The sequence below is a fragment of the Triturus cristatus genome, chromosome 3_2, assembly GCF_964204655.1.
Source record: "Triturus cristatus chromosome 3_2, aTriCri1.1, whole genome shotgun sequence".
Classification (NCBI taxonomy): Eukaryota; Metazoa; Chordata; class Amphibia; order Caudata; family Salamandridae; genus Triturus; species Triturus cristatus.
This window is the reverse complement of record NC_140584.1, coordinates 1119456050-1119472625: the sequence shown is the minus strand read 5'-3', so window position 1 is coordinate 1119472625 and position 16576 is coordinate 1119456050. Positions and strand designations below refer to the sequence as shown.

At 46.2% G+C, this 16576-nt stretch overlaps 1 protein-coding gene across 1 annotated transcript in view; it reads right to left on the bottom strand.

The window, feature by feature from the left end:
• Positions 1-617: 617 nt before the first annotated feature.
• Positions 618-16576, bottom strand: part of EXO5 (exonuclease 5) — a 124232-nt gene continuing 108273 nt past the window's right edge. The window contains exon 6 of the mRNA XM_085649911.1: positions 618-1328. Coding sequence (XP_085506037.1) covers positions 861-1328 — 468 coding nt within the window. The 3' untranslated portion in view covers positions 618-860. The remainder of the gene's footprint in view (positions 1329-16576) is intronic.

Here is a 16576-nt window from a genome sequence, read left to right as displayed (position 1 = left end):
CAAATTTACAAGGCCACACAAAGCCACTCTTCATGGTATTTCATGGCCTTGGAAATATGTGCCCCCTTTCACCCAGAACACTGTGTGAAAGGGGTGTTCCATGGGTGTTAACACCCATGGAATCGGAAGCATTCCCAGATTTCCGAAGAATTGCAAACCAGGGAATGCGTCAGAGTCTAATGCCACCCCAAGGGTGCTTGTTAGGGAGCGCAACAAGGATAAATATCCTTATTTCTTCTCGTTTTATCCTCTATGTGTGCTGCAGAATGCAGCACACACAGAAAGAGGAAAACACCTCTTGCGATTGTTTTTGTGCAGGAAAGGGCACCTCCCAGCACAAAAACAATCACCTTAACAACGCAGATACCCTTACGCCAAGGGTGCCCGCGTTGGTGCAAGGCAGCCCATTGTGAGCAAACACAGGGGAAAACGACAGGAATGCGCCATATCACATAGATACAGCGAAAACTTGTCCATTTCTTTTGACGCCGGGCGGCGCAGCAAAATTCCTTGCGGTGCTGCCCTGCGCCAAAACCTCATAAACGAGGCCCTCAATATAGTTTGCAATCATGCCAGATTTTCAGAATATTCAAATGGAATCCAATATATACACAATCCATCTTAAAGAGAAATCACATAGTATGTGTTTATTTTTTAAACACGGTATAGATCCAGGTCTGGTGGCTCAACTGGGGACAAACCTTTGGTAGATCGCTCTTGAATTCACAGACAAATCCACACATTTGGAGCATGAAATGACACTACAGGTGTCCACCGAACCCTAGCTTTCTAGGCAGACGTTTAACTTGGGAGGCAACAATACACAGATGTTAAAAACTATATAAGCACTGCAGCTGTCTTTATTTTCCTCTTTTTGACAGGAATTTACGTGAAGTCTCTTCTGCCTTTTTTGTCCTCCATTCACAAATTTCTGAGAAGCAGCATGTCCTGCATTTCCAAGCATCTTCAATGTCAACACCTCTCAGCTCCCTCTGTCCTTTCCAGTAAGAAATGTAGTATTGAAGTTGCTCTCGTACACTTTCTTCCTTGAAGTCCACAATCTCCACTCCAAGTGGAGTGCTGTTCTCCTGGTGGCAGTATTCAATTTTTAAACGGTCTATAGCAGGGAGGTCAGAAAATGTCAAGTTGAGGCATGTTAGATCCAAGAGTTCTCCAAAGGTGCTCACAGAAAAGCCAGCTTTCTGTGCATGAGTCTGAACCTGTGGTCCCAGTGACTGGTTTGATCGCAAACAAAGGTGATTAAGAAGGTTTTCTGACTTTATCTTCCCTCTCACCATGGCATCAAACATCAGCTTATACATAGAAACCTAAGTGGGAAGAACATAGAAATTAGTTACTAACCAAGTCTGAAATGCCCTTTTGTTAAAACCATTACACACTGAGAGGACAAACATCTATTTTTATGTATAATTGCTATTTCCACGCACAAACTCATACTTCACAGGAGATTTGATACTCAGCTGAAGGAAGAATTTGAGACTTTGATAAGTTAAAAGATCACAAGGAATTCGAGCTTTTTACAAACATGCAAAGTCCTTTCATAGCCCTCCAATGCCCGTCTACCTGCTCTCGCATTTTCCATATGCAGTCAATAAACAGCATCTTTGGTAGTACACAAACAAAGGCATCACATTTCATACACATTTTTATGAAACTTTGAACACTAGTTTTAATTTTAATCTATAACATACTTGTAGTGAGGAATCCATTATTACTGTAATTCAACATTCATATCCTTGAAATCATGACTCTGTTTACCTAAACGGTAGCGAGGCTATGCCTATCCAATGCCTCACATGTTTACTAACATCTATGGAATCATGTAATTTGAGTGCTCTGTAATTGCTATCAGACCCTCTCTTTTTTTGATGGTATTTGCGATTGCTAAACAAAATATGGAACAAGGCCTATATATTTCCCTTTTCTGGCCGGTATGATCTGTCCTAATTTTTTTGTTTTTTTAACTTTCCATGGTGTTATAATCACAAAGGGTTATACATTTAACATTTTCATATCATTACAGGAAGAACAACAACACTGTTCTCTGAGCACCGCCAACAGTGGCTCTACCGCCAATGCAAACAACAACGGGGAGCCACAATTTACGAGAAGGGGCTCAGATATATAGCAGCCAGTCTTCACCCTGGCCATAACCGCGTGTACAGTAGCCGGGTCAAACGAAGGTAACAGCCTGTGATACCAAATTTGGGAAGGATCACAACGAGGGAGGTAATCCCACTCCAGGAAATCTAATGCTTTTTTCACGTTGAGGACCAGACAGCCCAATTGTGGCCAATGCCAGGGAGAGTAGGCAGAGGCCCTGAAGAAATGACGGAGATTCAGTGAGGTGTTGCGGGCTGGTACAAATCCTTACTGGTCAGATCCCATCAACGACTGCACTAGAGGGGCCTGCCGGTCCGCTAACACTTTAGCCCACATTTTATAATCTGTGTTTAACAAGGCCAGTGGGTGATACGAGCCAGGATCAATAAGGTCTTTGCGGGGTTTGAACAGGGGGACAAGCAGCGCCTCCCGCAAAGAAGAGGGTAGAGTGTTTCAATCCCGGTGTTAATAACAGCTGCAAGTGTGGTGTAACTATGTGGGCACAGGTTTTATAGTAATCAGATAGAAGACCATCTGTGCCCGGCGACTTGCCCTTGGCTAGGGCCCTGATCACCGCACCAATCTACATAGGAGTGATAGGTTCTTCCAGTTCTATCAGCTGAGCCTGATCCATGATACGTAGTGTGATTTGGGAGATAAAGGCATCTAGTTGTGAATCCCTAAGTGCGTTCCATCTTTGTCGCGGAAGACTTGTATAGATGCAACATCTGCTCCTGTCAAATAAGCCATGCTAAAAGGCGGCCCGCATGGTCAGATTGTGCATGTACTCTGGCAGAGTATGCTGCGTAATTTATGCACCTAAGTCGTTCCAGCAACTCCGCCAGCTCTCCTTGCCTTGCCCCTAGGTTCGCCAGCTAATCTGGATTAGACTCCCCACCTCCCCCTCTAAGCTTTTCCGGCTATTACCAATTAATGCTGAGACATTGACCCCCTTATAGTCACCTTAAAGGCCTCCCATTCCTTTAGCCTATTCCCCATCCCGCATTACCTGCTGCCTCCTGAAATGGTGCATCTTCCAAAGCCGCTGGCTGGAGGCTTTAAGTGGGTATCGCCGGGTGTGTAGCTTCCCACTTCAGACGTAACAACAGTGGGTTATGGTCTGTGTGGGAGCGGTATTCCATGTGATCTAGCATATGATAGAGTGCTGGGGATCTTACTATCCGATCTGTGCGTACATGAAGTCCATGCGGTGCTGAATAGTAAGAGTATATTCTCACGCTAGGATACCGTGTCCGCCACAAATCTGACAGCATCCAGCAATGGAACCAGTCCTTCAATGCTCGGACATTAGTCAGGGACTGCATACTAGCCAGTAGGGGAAAAGAGCGATCCAGGGATGTATCGATAACCGTGTTATAGTCTCCATCAATCACCCAGACTGCCAATATGGACGAAAAAGATTGAAAGAATTGCTTCTTCTCTACGTTAGGGGCATAGATTACACCTAATATCAAATATGTGCCATTTAGGCGCGCCATTTCAAACATGCATCTCGCTTTCAGTTCAACTTTAACCTCCTCCACCATAGAGTGGGTGCCTGCCTGCACCCAAATCAGCAGCACTCTCGCACTCAAGGAGCAGCCAGAGGCATAAACCTGTCCGCGCCAGCGGCACCACAAACGGTCAGCCTCCAGAGCAGTCAGGTGGATCTCTTGGAGCAGAGCTATATGAGTAGACCTACATTTATGATAGGAGTATATGGCATAACGATGCACAGGTGTGTATGCCCGCACATTCAATGTTCTATTTGTGTGCACCATTGTCGCTGCGTTGGTGAGTAACCTGCCCCCCTTGTTCCCCCGCATAGTGATTGCTCGCACATCTACCTGCGCTGTAAGTGTTGGACTTATCATGCCATAAAGGGCAATAATGCTCAGTAACAGCGCCACTATAACAACTTGCAGCAGAACTCAAGTCATATAACATAAACAAAGCACATATGCAGCAGGGATCCGCCCAAACTTGTGTGGCAACTCTTGACAACAGGTAGGTAGGTAGGTAGGTAGGTAGGTAGGTGCCCCTGTGTGTGGTAGGCTTAATGTGCATTGCCGGTGGAGGATGGGAGACGAGGGCATCCTGGGTTGGTTACTTGTCCTTTGTTACCTTCTCTCTAGTACCCATTTGACTACATGTCCTGTTAGCCAGTGCAGCAGCTTGTATTCAGTTCCAACGGGTCAGTGCCAGAGTGTGTTTTTATTCTAGTCATTTCTAGTATGCAGATCGCAGTGTAGCCTACACGCAGGGAGGGGGTGTTTAGGAGGAATGCGAGGGGTGCAGTGGAGGGGTACACCGGGATACTGCCAATAGACATTTCGTTAAATTAGGAGTCTTGAGTTAGTCATGTTCTGGTGGTGTTCCCAGACATTACCCATGAAAGGTCAGATGATACGGTCCGGGTCCGCCGTCTGTGGTGTCACCTCCAGCACCGTCTGCGTAATAGAGTCTGATATGTGCCCAATTAGAGAGTCATCTTCACTAGTGGACACTGCTCTGTAGTCTATTTTCAAGGTGCAAGCCTCCTCATGCAGTACTGCTGCCGTGTGCCCTTTGTCTCTCTGAAATCATTTGTACGAGATTAGGCACCGCCACTAGCTGTCCAGCCCGGTTGGACCTCCCATGCCTGCCTCGATTATGTTGCAGGGTTGCACCAGGGGCTCTCTCCCCTGCAGTAGGACGTTTTTTCACTGTCACTTGTCCCGCCGACTCCATCCAGTCCCACGTATCCTCTGGAGTGTCAAAAAAGTGAGCGCTGTCCTGGTCTACCACCCAGAGGTGGTGGGGAAATGCAACATACAGCATAGGTTTAGTTCTCGTAAGCACTTTTTAACAGCCAGGAAAGAAAGCAGCGGTTTCTGGACCATCACAGTGTAGTGCAGGAACAATACCGCACTGTCCAATCTGATCTGCCGCGGACGGGCCTCACGAAGGATGCGATCACGATCACTGTAGTTAAGCAGTTGGAAGATGAATAGATGAGGGATGACACGGCGGCGGCCTCCGTGCTGGGACCCTATGCGCCCTTTCCACAAATTGCACAGATAGTTCTGTTTGGGACATCAATTTGCTGAGCCAGGCTTCAGTGAAACGTACAGCATCTTGTCCTTCTGCACGTTCAGGTAAGCCAATCACACGTATATTATTGAGGCACGACCTACCCTCTGCATTTTCCACCTTGTCTTCCAACGCTGATATGCGCACCATGAGCGCTTGCACCATGGATGTGTGCTCCTGTGTGACTGGCTGTAGCTCTCCCAACTGCAGTTTGGTTGAGCACTTTTGTCAGCTAGCTTCTGCTGATCAGTATGTAGTTGGTTGAAATCTATAGTTATTTCATCACTTTTGCTTTCGAGTAATGTCCTTGTACTTTCCAGTGATGCGCCAATTTTCTCCACTGCAGCTGGTATGGTGTCCATCTTGTCTTTTAGCACCGCGAACATAGGTGCCGAATTCCAACAGCAGGTCAACCCCTGGGGATTTCTCCAGCAAACGGGAGGATTCTAACGGAGTAGGCAGGGGATTGGGTCAGAGGCATACCATAACCAGTTGCAGAGCCGTAGGCATCAGCCTGCCTGCAGGTTGCTCTCCATTGTTATGGACGTACTGTATTATGCAGTGCCCTGGGACTTCACCTTAGACTTTGGTGGGCCACCACTCTGGAATGATGTCAGGTTGTGGCAATCCTTCCACCCCAGACGCCTCATCTCAGTTAGAGTTCCCTCAAGGCTAGCTGTGTCAGACGCTCCCTTCCCCTAGAATCTGACCCCCTACCTCATAACCTCTCAGCTGTCGCACCTCCACTGCAATTTACAAACTGCGTTAGCACTGGATGGGTCACCCTCCTCCGCACCCTACCGAATCCGTTTGTTCCCCGCAAGTAGTACAGATGCACTGGTTATCAACAATGCAGTGCCAGATCCCAACGCAGCTGCAAGAGAATGTCAAGACAGCAATTTCCCATTGATGCGATCCCCCCACCAACAGTAAGGCTCCCACGACACACCCACTATTGAAGCTCCGATGGAGTCAGGGAGTACGCTACTGTCAATACTTTTGGTGATTAAAGAAGTCCCCCTCCCCGCTGGCCCCCCCAGAACAATTGTTCCAGTACGGTGGACTGGAACAATTGTTCAGGGGTTCAGCGGGGAGGGGAAATTCAGCAGGCAATAAATGCGAGAGGGCCACAGCCAGGTCCAAGCCCACCCCGCGCACAGGGTCACCATGTCCAGATGAGGCAGGCTGGGTCCAGATCAAGACCCCGGGCCACACAGCAGTCCCTCTCTCCAACCCAGGCCTGATCCGGCCTCTGGGTTCTCACAGGCAGGAAGCTCAACAGGCAGGTGGCAGAGCAACAGCATGCCCCCTCCAGCCACATACAACACGCCCTAGGCCTGATCAGGCCCCGTCCGAGCTCACAGTGATGAGGGAAGGTGCCTCCCCCAGATGCACTATGCAAAGAGTCACCAACCGGCCACGCCCGGTAACTATGCATATGCCAGCCGAAAAACACCCCTCCTCCAGTTAGCGACGTGGCAGACAATTGCACAGGCACTAGATTAGTGAGTCATGTGCATGGGCCTTGCCTGTCTTCCGCTCCCAGCAGCTCCATGTGGAGCAGGTCCAGGTCTGACCCCGGACTGATTGCTGCCGGTCCATTTACCCAGCTCCCTTCGTCCCGGGTAGTCAGCAGGGCATTCTAGAGCACTTCAGGCTTGCAGCGTACTCCAGGATGGCATTATGGAGTTAACTGGAGACTAGGATATTTGCCGGATAATGGGTCAGGGAGGGGGAGCCTCAAGCAGAAGCGTCGGCCATCTTAGCCCGTTGGCCACACCCCCCTTTGAACTGCCCTCATGCACTAAGAATGAATGAATGACATAAGTTAATGATCAGCATTAGTGATTACAAAATAAATATCAGTTGGGGGCTTACTCTTGCTGAGCAGCAAGCTGGCTGGTCTGTGAGGGCTCTGGAGGCCGAGACAGGAATCTGGTACAATCCATGTTTATTGAGGGCTCCCACCTGTGAGACTACACCAGAGCCATACGGGGTAGCCCGCTGGCCCATGCTCGTAATACTCCAGGGGCGGCTACCCCCCCCCCCATCTGCCTGGCCATGAACACACAGGACTGAGTGCCAGGTTTGCTGCCTTTCTCCCAAGCTGCGGGTGCCGGACTGTGCCACTTGACTGAAGTCCGAGCTGGGACGGGCTCACTGTATGATGGGTATGCCACCGTGGAGGATGGCGCCCTGGTGCAGTTGCAGCTTTGCTGAGACGCGGGGAGAGTGCCTGGATCGGAGCTGGTGAGGAGGAGGGGGCTGCGTTCGGGAGGTGCCCATCGGGAGCAACTGACATCTGCCCGAAGGTAGACAAGAGGGGAAATGGAGAAAGCATCCACACTCGCGGCCGAATGCGGTCTCCTCTGCAGAGGTGTGGAGCCTTTCGCCTGGCCCCCTATGATCGGGCGTGCTGACTCAGAGCAGCCAGCCAGCTTTGCAGTGTGCCGCATTGGACCCTGTCGGGGGGTGGGCCGTGGCGATTGGCCGGGTCAGAGGGCCTCCTAGATTCTACATCCCGCGGGGCCTACACCAGGCTGAGTCGATCTGCATGTCGTGCCACAGGGCAGGGGCCTGAAATAATGTCTGCTGGTTTGGAGTTTGAGGCCTACTGGCCATAGGAACTCATTTGTATGTGTTCCCTCAACCCCAGATTAATGTTAACTCCTGCCGAACCAAAGTGAATGAGCTTAAGACCTAGTGGCACAAGCGCCGGTTATGCCTCATTGATGGAAGTGACCGGCATATTGCCCTCCTGTTGGGCCGAGCTGACCCAGTGGAGAATTAAGAAATTGTGGTAAATATTTCATTACCGGTACTATTTTTTATGCGGTAAAGTCTAGTAAGAATAACTCAGTAAATATAAGAGGCAGAATCCGTGGTATTAGAGGTTCTAAAAGGCTTTATTCCTCTACAAAGGAATTACAGTTCGAACTGCAGGCTTCAAATTCCATCACCATGAGGGTTCAGGAAGGAAGGCAATACATTATTGACAGGTAATCATTTTTATAAGAAATGCATTACAGTGAAACAGATGCAGGAGGCGTAACAGTTGATAAGATAGATAAAATATGCATACGTAACTAAAAAAGGCGGACATATAGGCGTAACTTAAAAAACGTCATTATACATGATGTCACAAGTGGGTGGATCCATAAGAGAATCCTGCAATGTCAGCAGAAATATTTGGCAGAGATGCGCGCGCAGCCGCATGACGTGTGATTGACGTGCAACTAGAGGGTGAAGGGGACTTGACATTTAGCTCTACATGTGGAGACAGAAGTCTGAGGGGTCATGTCAACCTAATCCCAAATCATATCTAATATCTTATGTTTAAAGAACTGTATTATCCAAAAGGAAAGGTCTCTCGGACAGAATCTATTCTATACTGACTGTTAGTGCGTGTACAAGCGTCTAAGTGTCTACATGAGATGCGAGGGGGCAGGAATCTTCCATGGTAACAGGGGCTATGAATTACTTGCATGAGGACAGTGAGGCCTGGCCCTTTGCACTGTAGCTGGAAGAATGTTTACCTAAACTACTAGACAGTAATGCATCGGATGAGGAGCGGAGCAGATAATCTTGAAGGTGAAATACAGTTTTTGGCAGGCAACAGGCTGGATCAGGCACCGTTAGCCGCGCAGGGAGTAGGACAAAGTTCATGGATACAGATGCGGGCTCGGACTGGAGCTTTCAGAGGCAGAAGGCAGAAAAAGGCTTGATGACAGAATTCAGGGCCTGCTCGCCTGAATCTGTAAAATGTGGAAAGTGAACCACATAAAGTCGGTGGCCTTTCATACTTAGGAATGGAATATCTGACCCATTCATGGTGGATCTGAAAGAGGACATGTTGACGGTGGACGCACATGTATTTGCGTCTTCATAACTGGAACTGGAGGGAACATACATGTACTTATAGCATGTACATGGAGCCGTTGGGGTCTACGATAGGGGACATAACTGATCACAAAATTCATATTTCCTCATTCCCTCCTTGTCCCCTACGGACCCTCAAGAGATATCGATCTTCATCAATCCATCGATCTGTTCATATAACATCATTTGTTCTTCTTTCTTCTTCCGGGATTTTGAACGAAAACTTGGATGCGGGATACACGATGTGGCACACAGACCACAAATCGCTGGCCCACATTGTAGACATAAGCAGCAACTGAATAGTATGAGAAAGCCAATACCTAGGAAGGATAGGATTCTCCATCCCCAGGCTGACAACACGCTCCAGAACCAACCGGACCAAGTCCAGGTGCCTGGACTCTGGTGTATCTGGCTCACAATCTTATGAAGGCGAGTTATGGCTTTATATACTGACGGCGAATTTTCTGGTATGAAAACACAGCAACTTGATCCGATGACCCTACAAGCTCCGCCCCTATCAGCCAGGATGACGTCAAGGACAAGACTATTTTGAAGCACAACAATCCGCATAGCAGACTGCTCTTCTGTTAAATTGCCTAAGGCGGAAGTAGTCTCGTTCACTACTGCTTCAAGGGTTCTAGTTAATCTACGTATCAACTTACTATTAGTGACTGTACCTATATAGGGAAAGAAACCTTTATTGAAATCTGTGTATTGCTCCCATGCCGTTTCAGTGTAATCGACAATCGGGAGATCTCTCTGCTGTCTATTGTGTACTAAATGGGTATTTCTGTGATAATCAGGAGGGGCTAGGAAAACAGGTGGCAGAAGGAATGGTATGTAACAGGTACCATCCCAGTCTAGAGGTAGACGTATATATGCAGTCTGGCCACATATGAAGTAGGAATGACGGGAAGCTCTAAATGTAGATTTGCCTTGATCACTGAATTTTATTACAGTGGTGCATTTACTATGGCCCATGTGTATGGAACCATTCTTTCTTACACATAATTCCCCTTTAACTGGGAATACTGACATGGCGGGCAAGATTGGTGTAGCTTCGGATTCAACATTCAGAATCAGGAGGTTAAGTGTAAAATTACCTAATCCATATACTTCATTTTCTAGATCAGTTCCTGTTCTTTTGGGAAGTCCCTCCTTGTTAGGGTAGCAGACTTTAAGCAAAACTAGGTTCAGGTTTCCCCATACCCAGTTGTCTTGATAAACTACTGAATTTGAATCTAGGGAATTAATCAAACTAAACCATGCTCCACAGGAGCCATTGTGTGTGAACGGATATGGAAAGAGGGGCAAAACTCCCTTATAGTTCTGATAGGGAGGGAGTCGGCCACATATCCAACAATTTGTAGCATTGCTGGTCTGATGGGAATGATGTAACATACTAATGAATGTGTTGTTGCGCAGCGCAAATCTATAGGACAACTCATGTGGAGGTAATTCGCTAAAAGAATGTTCAGCAGTAACATTGTAAGCACGCTTAGAAATAGGGTAATACATATGTAGCAATATACTAGTTATAATGATCAGAAAACTTAGAGAAAACAAAATTAATAATGTTACTGTGCAGTGACTACGAAGTGATTTACAATACGCATGCTTTTTAAGCTGCATCTGTCGATTTCTTTCTCTATTCAGGTCTAGAGGGTACATGTCAGAGACAAATTCAACCGATTCACCTTGGAGAGGACTTAAACAATCAAATTGTCTGACTTGCTAGACCTTAGCTTCAGTTTATAAAGTTCTGTTTTTGTATGTTCAACCAAGGGAAGCTTTGAGTCGGTCTGTGAGGGAATGCAGGGCTGAGTGTTCACACTGGACGGTAGTCCATAAAATTTCTTGATATGACTCGAGTGCAACCACCCTTTACGTCCCTCAATCTTCACGGCTGTCCTTGTTGTTAGTAGAACGAGTTTAGGCGATTTCCACCTAGGCTCCAGTTGGGTCTTCCGGTCGAAATTCCGCACCAGAACCAGGTCACCTGGAACCACGTCATGAGGCTTTACCTCTGTGTTATCGGGAAAGGCTGCAGCTACCTGTGAACGACAAGATTGTAGTGCAGACATCAAGGAAGCCAGGTAATCTGTCAGCATATTACAGTCAACATCAGTGATTTTGCGAGGTATAGGCGTCCCCCACATATTTGGTGGTCTACCGAAGATCACCTTGTACGGGGATAGCCCTGTTCGAGAATGTGCTACCATTCTCATGTAAAAGAGCGCAACTGGTAAGGCTACTATCCAATCGACACCTTTTTCTCTACATATTTTGGACAATCTGATTTTCAGGGTTTGATTATGACGTTCCACGAGACCTGCTGCCTCGGGATGTCGGACACAGTGGAATTTCCATTGGTAACCTAACAAAAGTGAAACGTGTTTCATCAGTTCGGATGAGAACGGCTGGCCATTATCTGAGTAGACAACACGTGGCAAACCGAATCGTGGGAAGAATTCTCGAACTAGCTGTTTGGCAGTAGTCGGGGCAGTGTAATCTGAAACCGGGTAGGCTTCTGTCCAACGGGAAAGAGCACAGACAACTACGAGAACATATTTGAATCCTCGACATCGTTCCATCTGGATATAATCCATCTGGAGGACTTCAAAAGCATGATCGGGAGGTTGAAATCCACCCTGCTCTACGGGGATGCTTTTACCTGGATTAAACTGACAACAGGTACGTACTTTCTGTTTGGCTGCTGCTCGCAAGTGTTTGTTGAACCAAATGTGTTGAATACTATCTAGCATAGCTTTTTCTCCTAGGTGCGCTGGACTATGTATTGTGTTAATGATGACTTGAACCATGGAGTCGGGAAGAAACCATATAGATTTTTCCTTCGTCATCCATCCTTGATCCGTTTGGATCCCTCCTAATTCAGTCCATTTCTTTATTTCTTCTGGTGTAGCATGTGTCTGTATGTCAATTACATCAAGGGCGGGATCCTTAACTGTCATGCAATGTGTTGGTGTCGGAACTACTGTCTTTGTCGCGTCAGTTGTATGAGTCTGGTTCTGAGCAGTCTGTTTAGCTGTTCTGTCAGCTAGGTCATTACCCTGAGAAATGATATCGGTAACTTTTGTATGGGCTTTGCATTTCATAATCGATATTGCAGTAGGTAGATGAATCGCGTCTAATAGGGCTTGAATGAGGGGTCCGTGTTGGATGTGGGCACCGTGAGAAGTTAAATAACCTCTCTCTCGCCACAGTACGCCGAAGTCATGGACGACTCCGAATGCATAACGTGAATCTGTGTATATGTTGACTTTCTTATTTTTGGCTTGAATACAGGCTTGTGTCAGAGCGATGAGCTCTGCTGCTTGAGCTGACAAAGTGTTAATACAATTTGTTTCAATGACTTCAGTGTCTGTTGTGACTGCGTAAGCGGCCACTAACTCTCCTGTACTTGTTCTCATACATGAACCATCTATATACAATGTCAGGTCTGGATCTGATAAAGGGATATCTGTCAAGTCTTGTCTGGGTTTCGTCGTGATAGTAATGACTTCAATACAATCATGTGCTAATGGATCTGCTCCATTTACTGGCAAAAGTGTGGCAGGATTTAATGTATTACAACGTCTGATTTCTATGTGTGGCTGAAACAATGTTAATTCATAACCGGTGAGTCTCGCTATAGTCAAGTGTTGTGTTTGTGTGCGGTTCAAGAGAACCTCTACCGCGTGTGGTACTTGTACTGTTAATTGAAGTCCTAAGACTATGGCATCGCTTTGTCTGATTGCTAAAGCTGTTGCTGCCACTGATTTCAGGCACGCAGGAAGAGCCTGAGCTACTGCATCTAATGTACTAGAGAAATAAGCGCATGGTTTGTGTGATCCTGCTTGTTCCTGAGTGAGTACTGACAAGGCAGTACCGTCGCGTTCTGTAACAAAGAGTGTAAACTGTTTACTGTAACATGGTGTTGCTAAAACAGGTGCTTGGCATAAAGCTTTCTTTAAGCTTTCAAAGGCATGTGTATGTTCTTGAGTCCAAGGGAGGACAGTCGATGTGGCTGCCTCCTGTGTTGTCAACTGGATGAGTGGTTTTGCTAGAAATGCATATTGAGGGATCCACTGCCTACAGTATGAAGTGAGACCTATAAAAGCCCGCACCTCCTTTTGTGTCTTGGGTGGCGACATGTTAGCAATTAACTGGATGCGGTCGGGTGTAAGCTGTCTTCCCTCCTTGGACAGCGAGTGCCCAAGGTAAACAACTCGCTGGACACAGAATTGCAGCTTAGAAGGGGACACCTTGTGCCCCTTGTCGGCCAGAAATTTCAAAACCGTCAGTGACGCTGTTTCACATTCAGGTTCGCTTCGGGCGGTGATCAGCAGATCATCGACATATTGAAGCAAGGCAGTGTTGACTGGCATGTGGATACTGTCAAGTTCTCGTTTCAGTGCTTGGCTATAGATGCTGGGGCTTTCTGTAAATCCTTGAGGTGCGCGTGTGAATTTAAAACTTCGTCCATTTAAACTGAATCCGAACAGATATTGACTTTCCGGATCTATTGGGACGCTAAAGAAAGCATTCTTGAGATCAATTACAGTGAAGAACGTTGCTTCTGAGTCAATAGCTGTTAGTAATGAAGAGATATCTGGGACCACAGGGTATTGTGGTACAATACATTTATTTAATTCGCGCAGATCAATAACTAATCGATATACTGGTGGTGCTTTTGGATCCGTTCTTTTAAGAATCGGAATTATTGGGGAATTACATACATTGGAGTCCGTTTCTACAACCACTCCTTGTGCAATGAGCTCGTCAATGATTTGCAGCAAAGCCACAACAGCATCTGGTGGTAACTTGTATTGTCGCATTCGTGGTAGTACTACTCCTGTTTTTAGTGTGACTCGATATGGTGTAATATTCATACAACCAACATCAGTGGGGCCTTGTGCCCATAAATGTGTAGGTAAATTCTGCAGCCGGTGATCCATGTCTCTGGACACGTAGTGACCTTTAAAGTCACGTAAAAATAATCGTACTCCTTCCGGAGAACAACATATTATAGCTCCTAGAGCTTTCAATGTTTTTATTCCTAACAAGTTTTCTGGACATGATTTAGTAAGCAATAAATCTGTAGTACGTGTCAATGGACCAACCGTAAGTGGAAGAGGTTGCGACACTTCATTAATGATAGGCTTTCCTGAGAATCCAAGGGAAATATTCTGTGAGCCTGAGAGGGGTGCCCCTGGAACTTCACTGCGTCGTATAGTTGTTCTGCTTGCCCCTGTATCAAGTAAAAACTTTGTCTTCCCCTAATAGTTCACTATGTACATAAGGTCCCTCTTGATCTACAGGAACCTCGATAAGGGGTAAGCCAACTTCCCTCTCTAGGCTATTTCATGTGTATCGCTGATAATCGGGATAATCTGCTTGTGCATACTGATACATCTGTTGCGTTGTTGCTTGTGTGGCAGCAATAGGCTGCGCTTGTGGTGGTGCTACGGTCTGTTGTGGAGCTGCCTGTTACGGAGCTAGTTGTTGCGGAGCTGACCTATGTTGTGCATGCTGAGGTATTTGTTGTTGATTCTGATCCTGTCTAGGTGGACGTGGTCTTTCCTGGGTTCTACCTGTGGCGATATTATGTTTCAGAACTGGACAATCGTGTATATAATGACCTTGTTGTTTACAATAGTTGCATGTCCCTTTCGCCGGACCTGCGGAATCACCCTTTTTATGACCATCAGCTGGAACTGACTGAGCAACAAGCATTTTCATTTTCGTATCTTTCATACGTCTTTGTTCATGTTCTTGTTCTTCTCTAATTCTATTGTGGTGATATTGTAACATCTGTAACATCTGTGACGGGGTATTACCTTGCCAGGTACTCTCAAATTTCAATACTCTATTCTTAACTTGCGGCAGGGAATTTTCAACTAATTTTGTCACAAACAGATGTGGATATGACTCACTACTTGCCTTTATGCCACTATTAATACCAAAACATTTTTCAAATCGGGAATAGAAATCACTAGTGTCTTCATCTTGCTTTTGTTTACAGGCTGAGATTGCACCCCAGTCTTCCTTTTTCGTAGTTAATAAACGTGGCAGTACCTGCACTAGTAATCCTGGTAGTGCTGTAGTCTTTTCCCCAAGCCCTGATCCTGCAGCTCGGGCCTTTTCTTCGTTTTCTAATGCTGTCCAATCTATCTTTTGGTCTCCCACCTCCCATTCCTTTTCTTTGAGTTTCTCGTAAATACCGGCAGGCATTAACACTTTCAATATTTTCATAATGTCGGGGTAAGTATACTCTCCCATGAGTAACATGTCTTATCTCACGGTGGAAACCTGCTGGATCCTTGTCATGGCTGGGTACTACTTTCTTCATTTCTAATAATTCAATTTTAGTTATAGGCGTGTACACAAACACGCGTGTAAAGTTATTACCTTCACCTCTGATTGGGTGTACTTCGCGTAACGGATTCAGTCTGTCTATGTGATACATTTTTCTTCCCATAGTGGGAATTGGAACGTGTTCTGGGCACACGAAAGCTATATACTGGTTTCGAAATTCTAGAATTTCTTTAATCAAATCAGTACCTGACCCTCTCCATTTATTCGTGAGTAGTTCTGTCAATATGTCAGGTAAGGGTCCAGGATCGGAGTGTTGGCTTTTATATAATATAAGGAGGTGTTGAATCATGTATATACTAGCTAAACGCTGTTCGTCTGGGGCAAGATTCAGAAACGTGTGTGCTAGTGCATCATCACTGTATTTGCTGGGACTGTCAGCCCATTGTACTGCTGACCTAGCTAATTCCTGTTCGTCCATGGAATCGAGCATATGGTATCCCCTTCGATCTCGGAGTAATTTATCAGCGGCTTGGAATAGGTGTTCAGGGGATCTTGTATTTAACATAGGGGCTTGAAAATGTCTATTACATTCTGGACGTATCGGACGTATCGGATCATTAAAGCATCTAGCATTATTATGGGGTCTTCCTCTACCTACGTAAGCTATCGTATCTAATTGTTCTGATTCTTGCTCCTCCTCTCCCTCTGATTCAATTCTGTCTGCTTCTCGTCTTTCTTTATGTATTCGTTCTACTTCCTTGCGGATCTTTCGATACATGGCGACTATACACGCCTGTCTATCATGTTTCTCATCTTGATATGTTCTGACCCCATTTGGCAAGTGTTTGCATGGTATCATGATCTGCCCCAGGCCTGTCTTGATTCCTGATCACGCAGTTTATAAAAAAACGTAGCAGTTGTCTTTGTACATCCACTTTCTGGTATTCCATAGCTTCGTTAATACTTTCTGGGCCTCGCCCTGTTTGGACAAAGTGATATATATTGTCTAGGTGTTCAACCATTCCTGGTATCGTCATTAAATACAATGTAGCTCGTCTTATACGTAGTGATGATAGTAGCAATCTGTCCTGTTTACCTGGCACTGGATCGTATCTACAATCCACAAGATGTTCTTTAAACATGTCGGGTGTCGCTAGTTGGGGTGTACGTTGGAGTGCTAAAT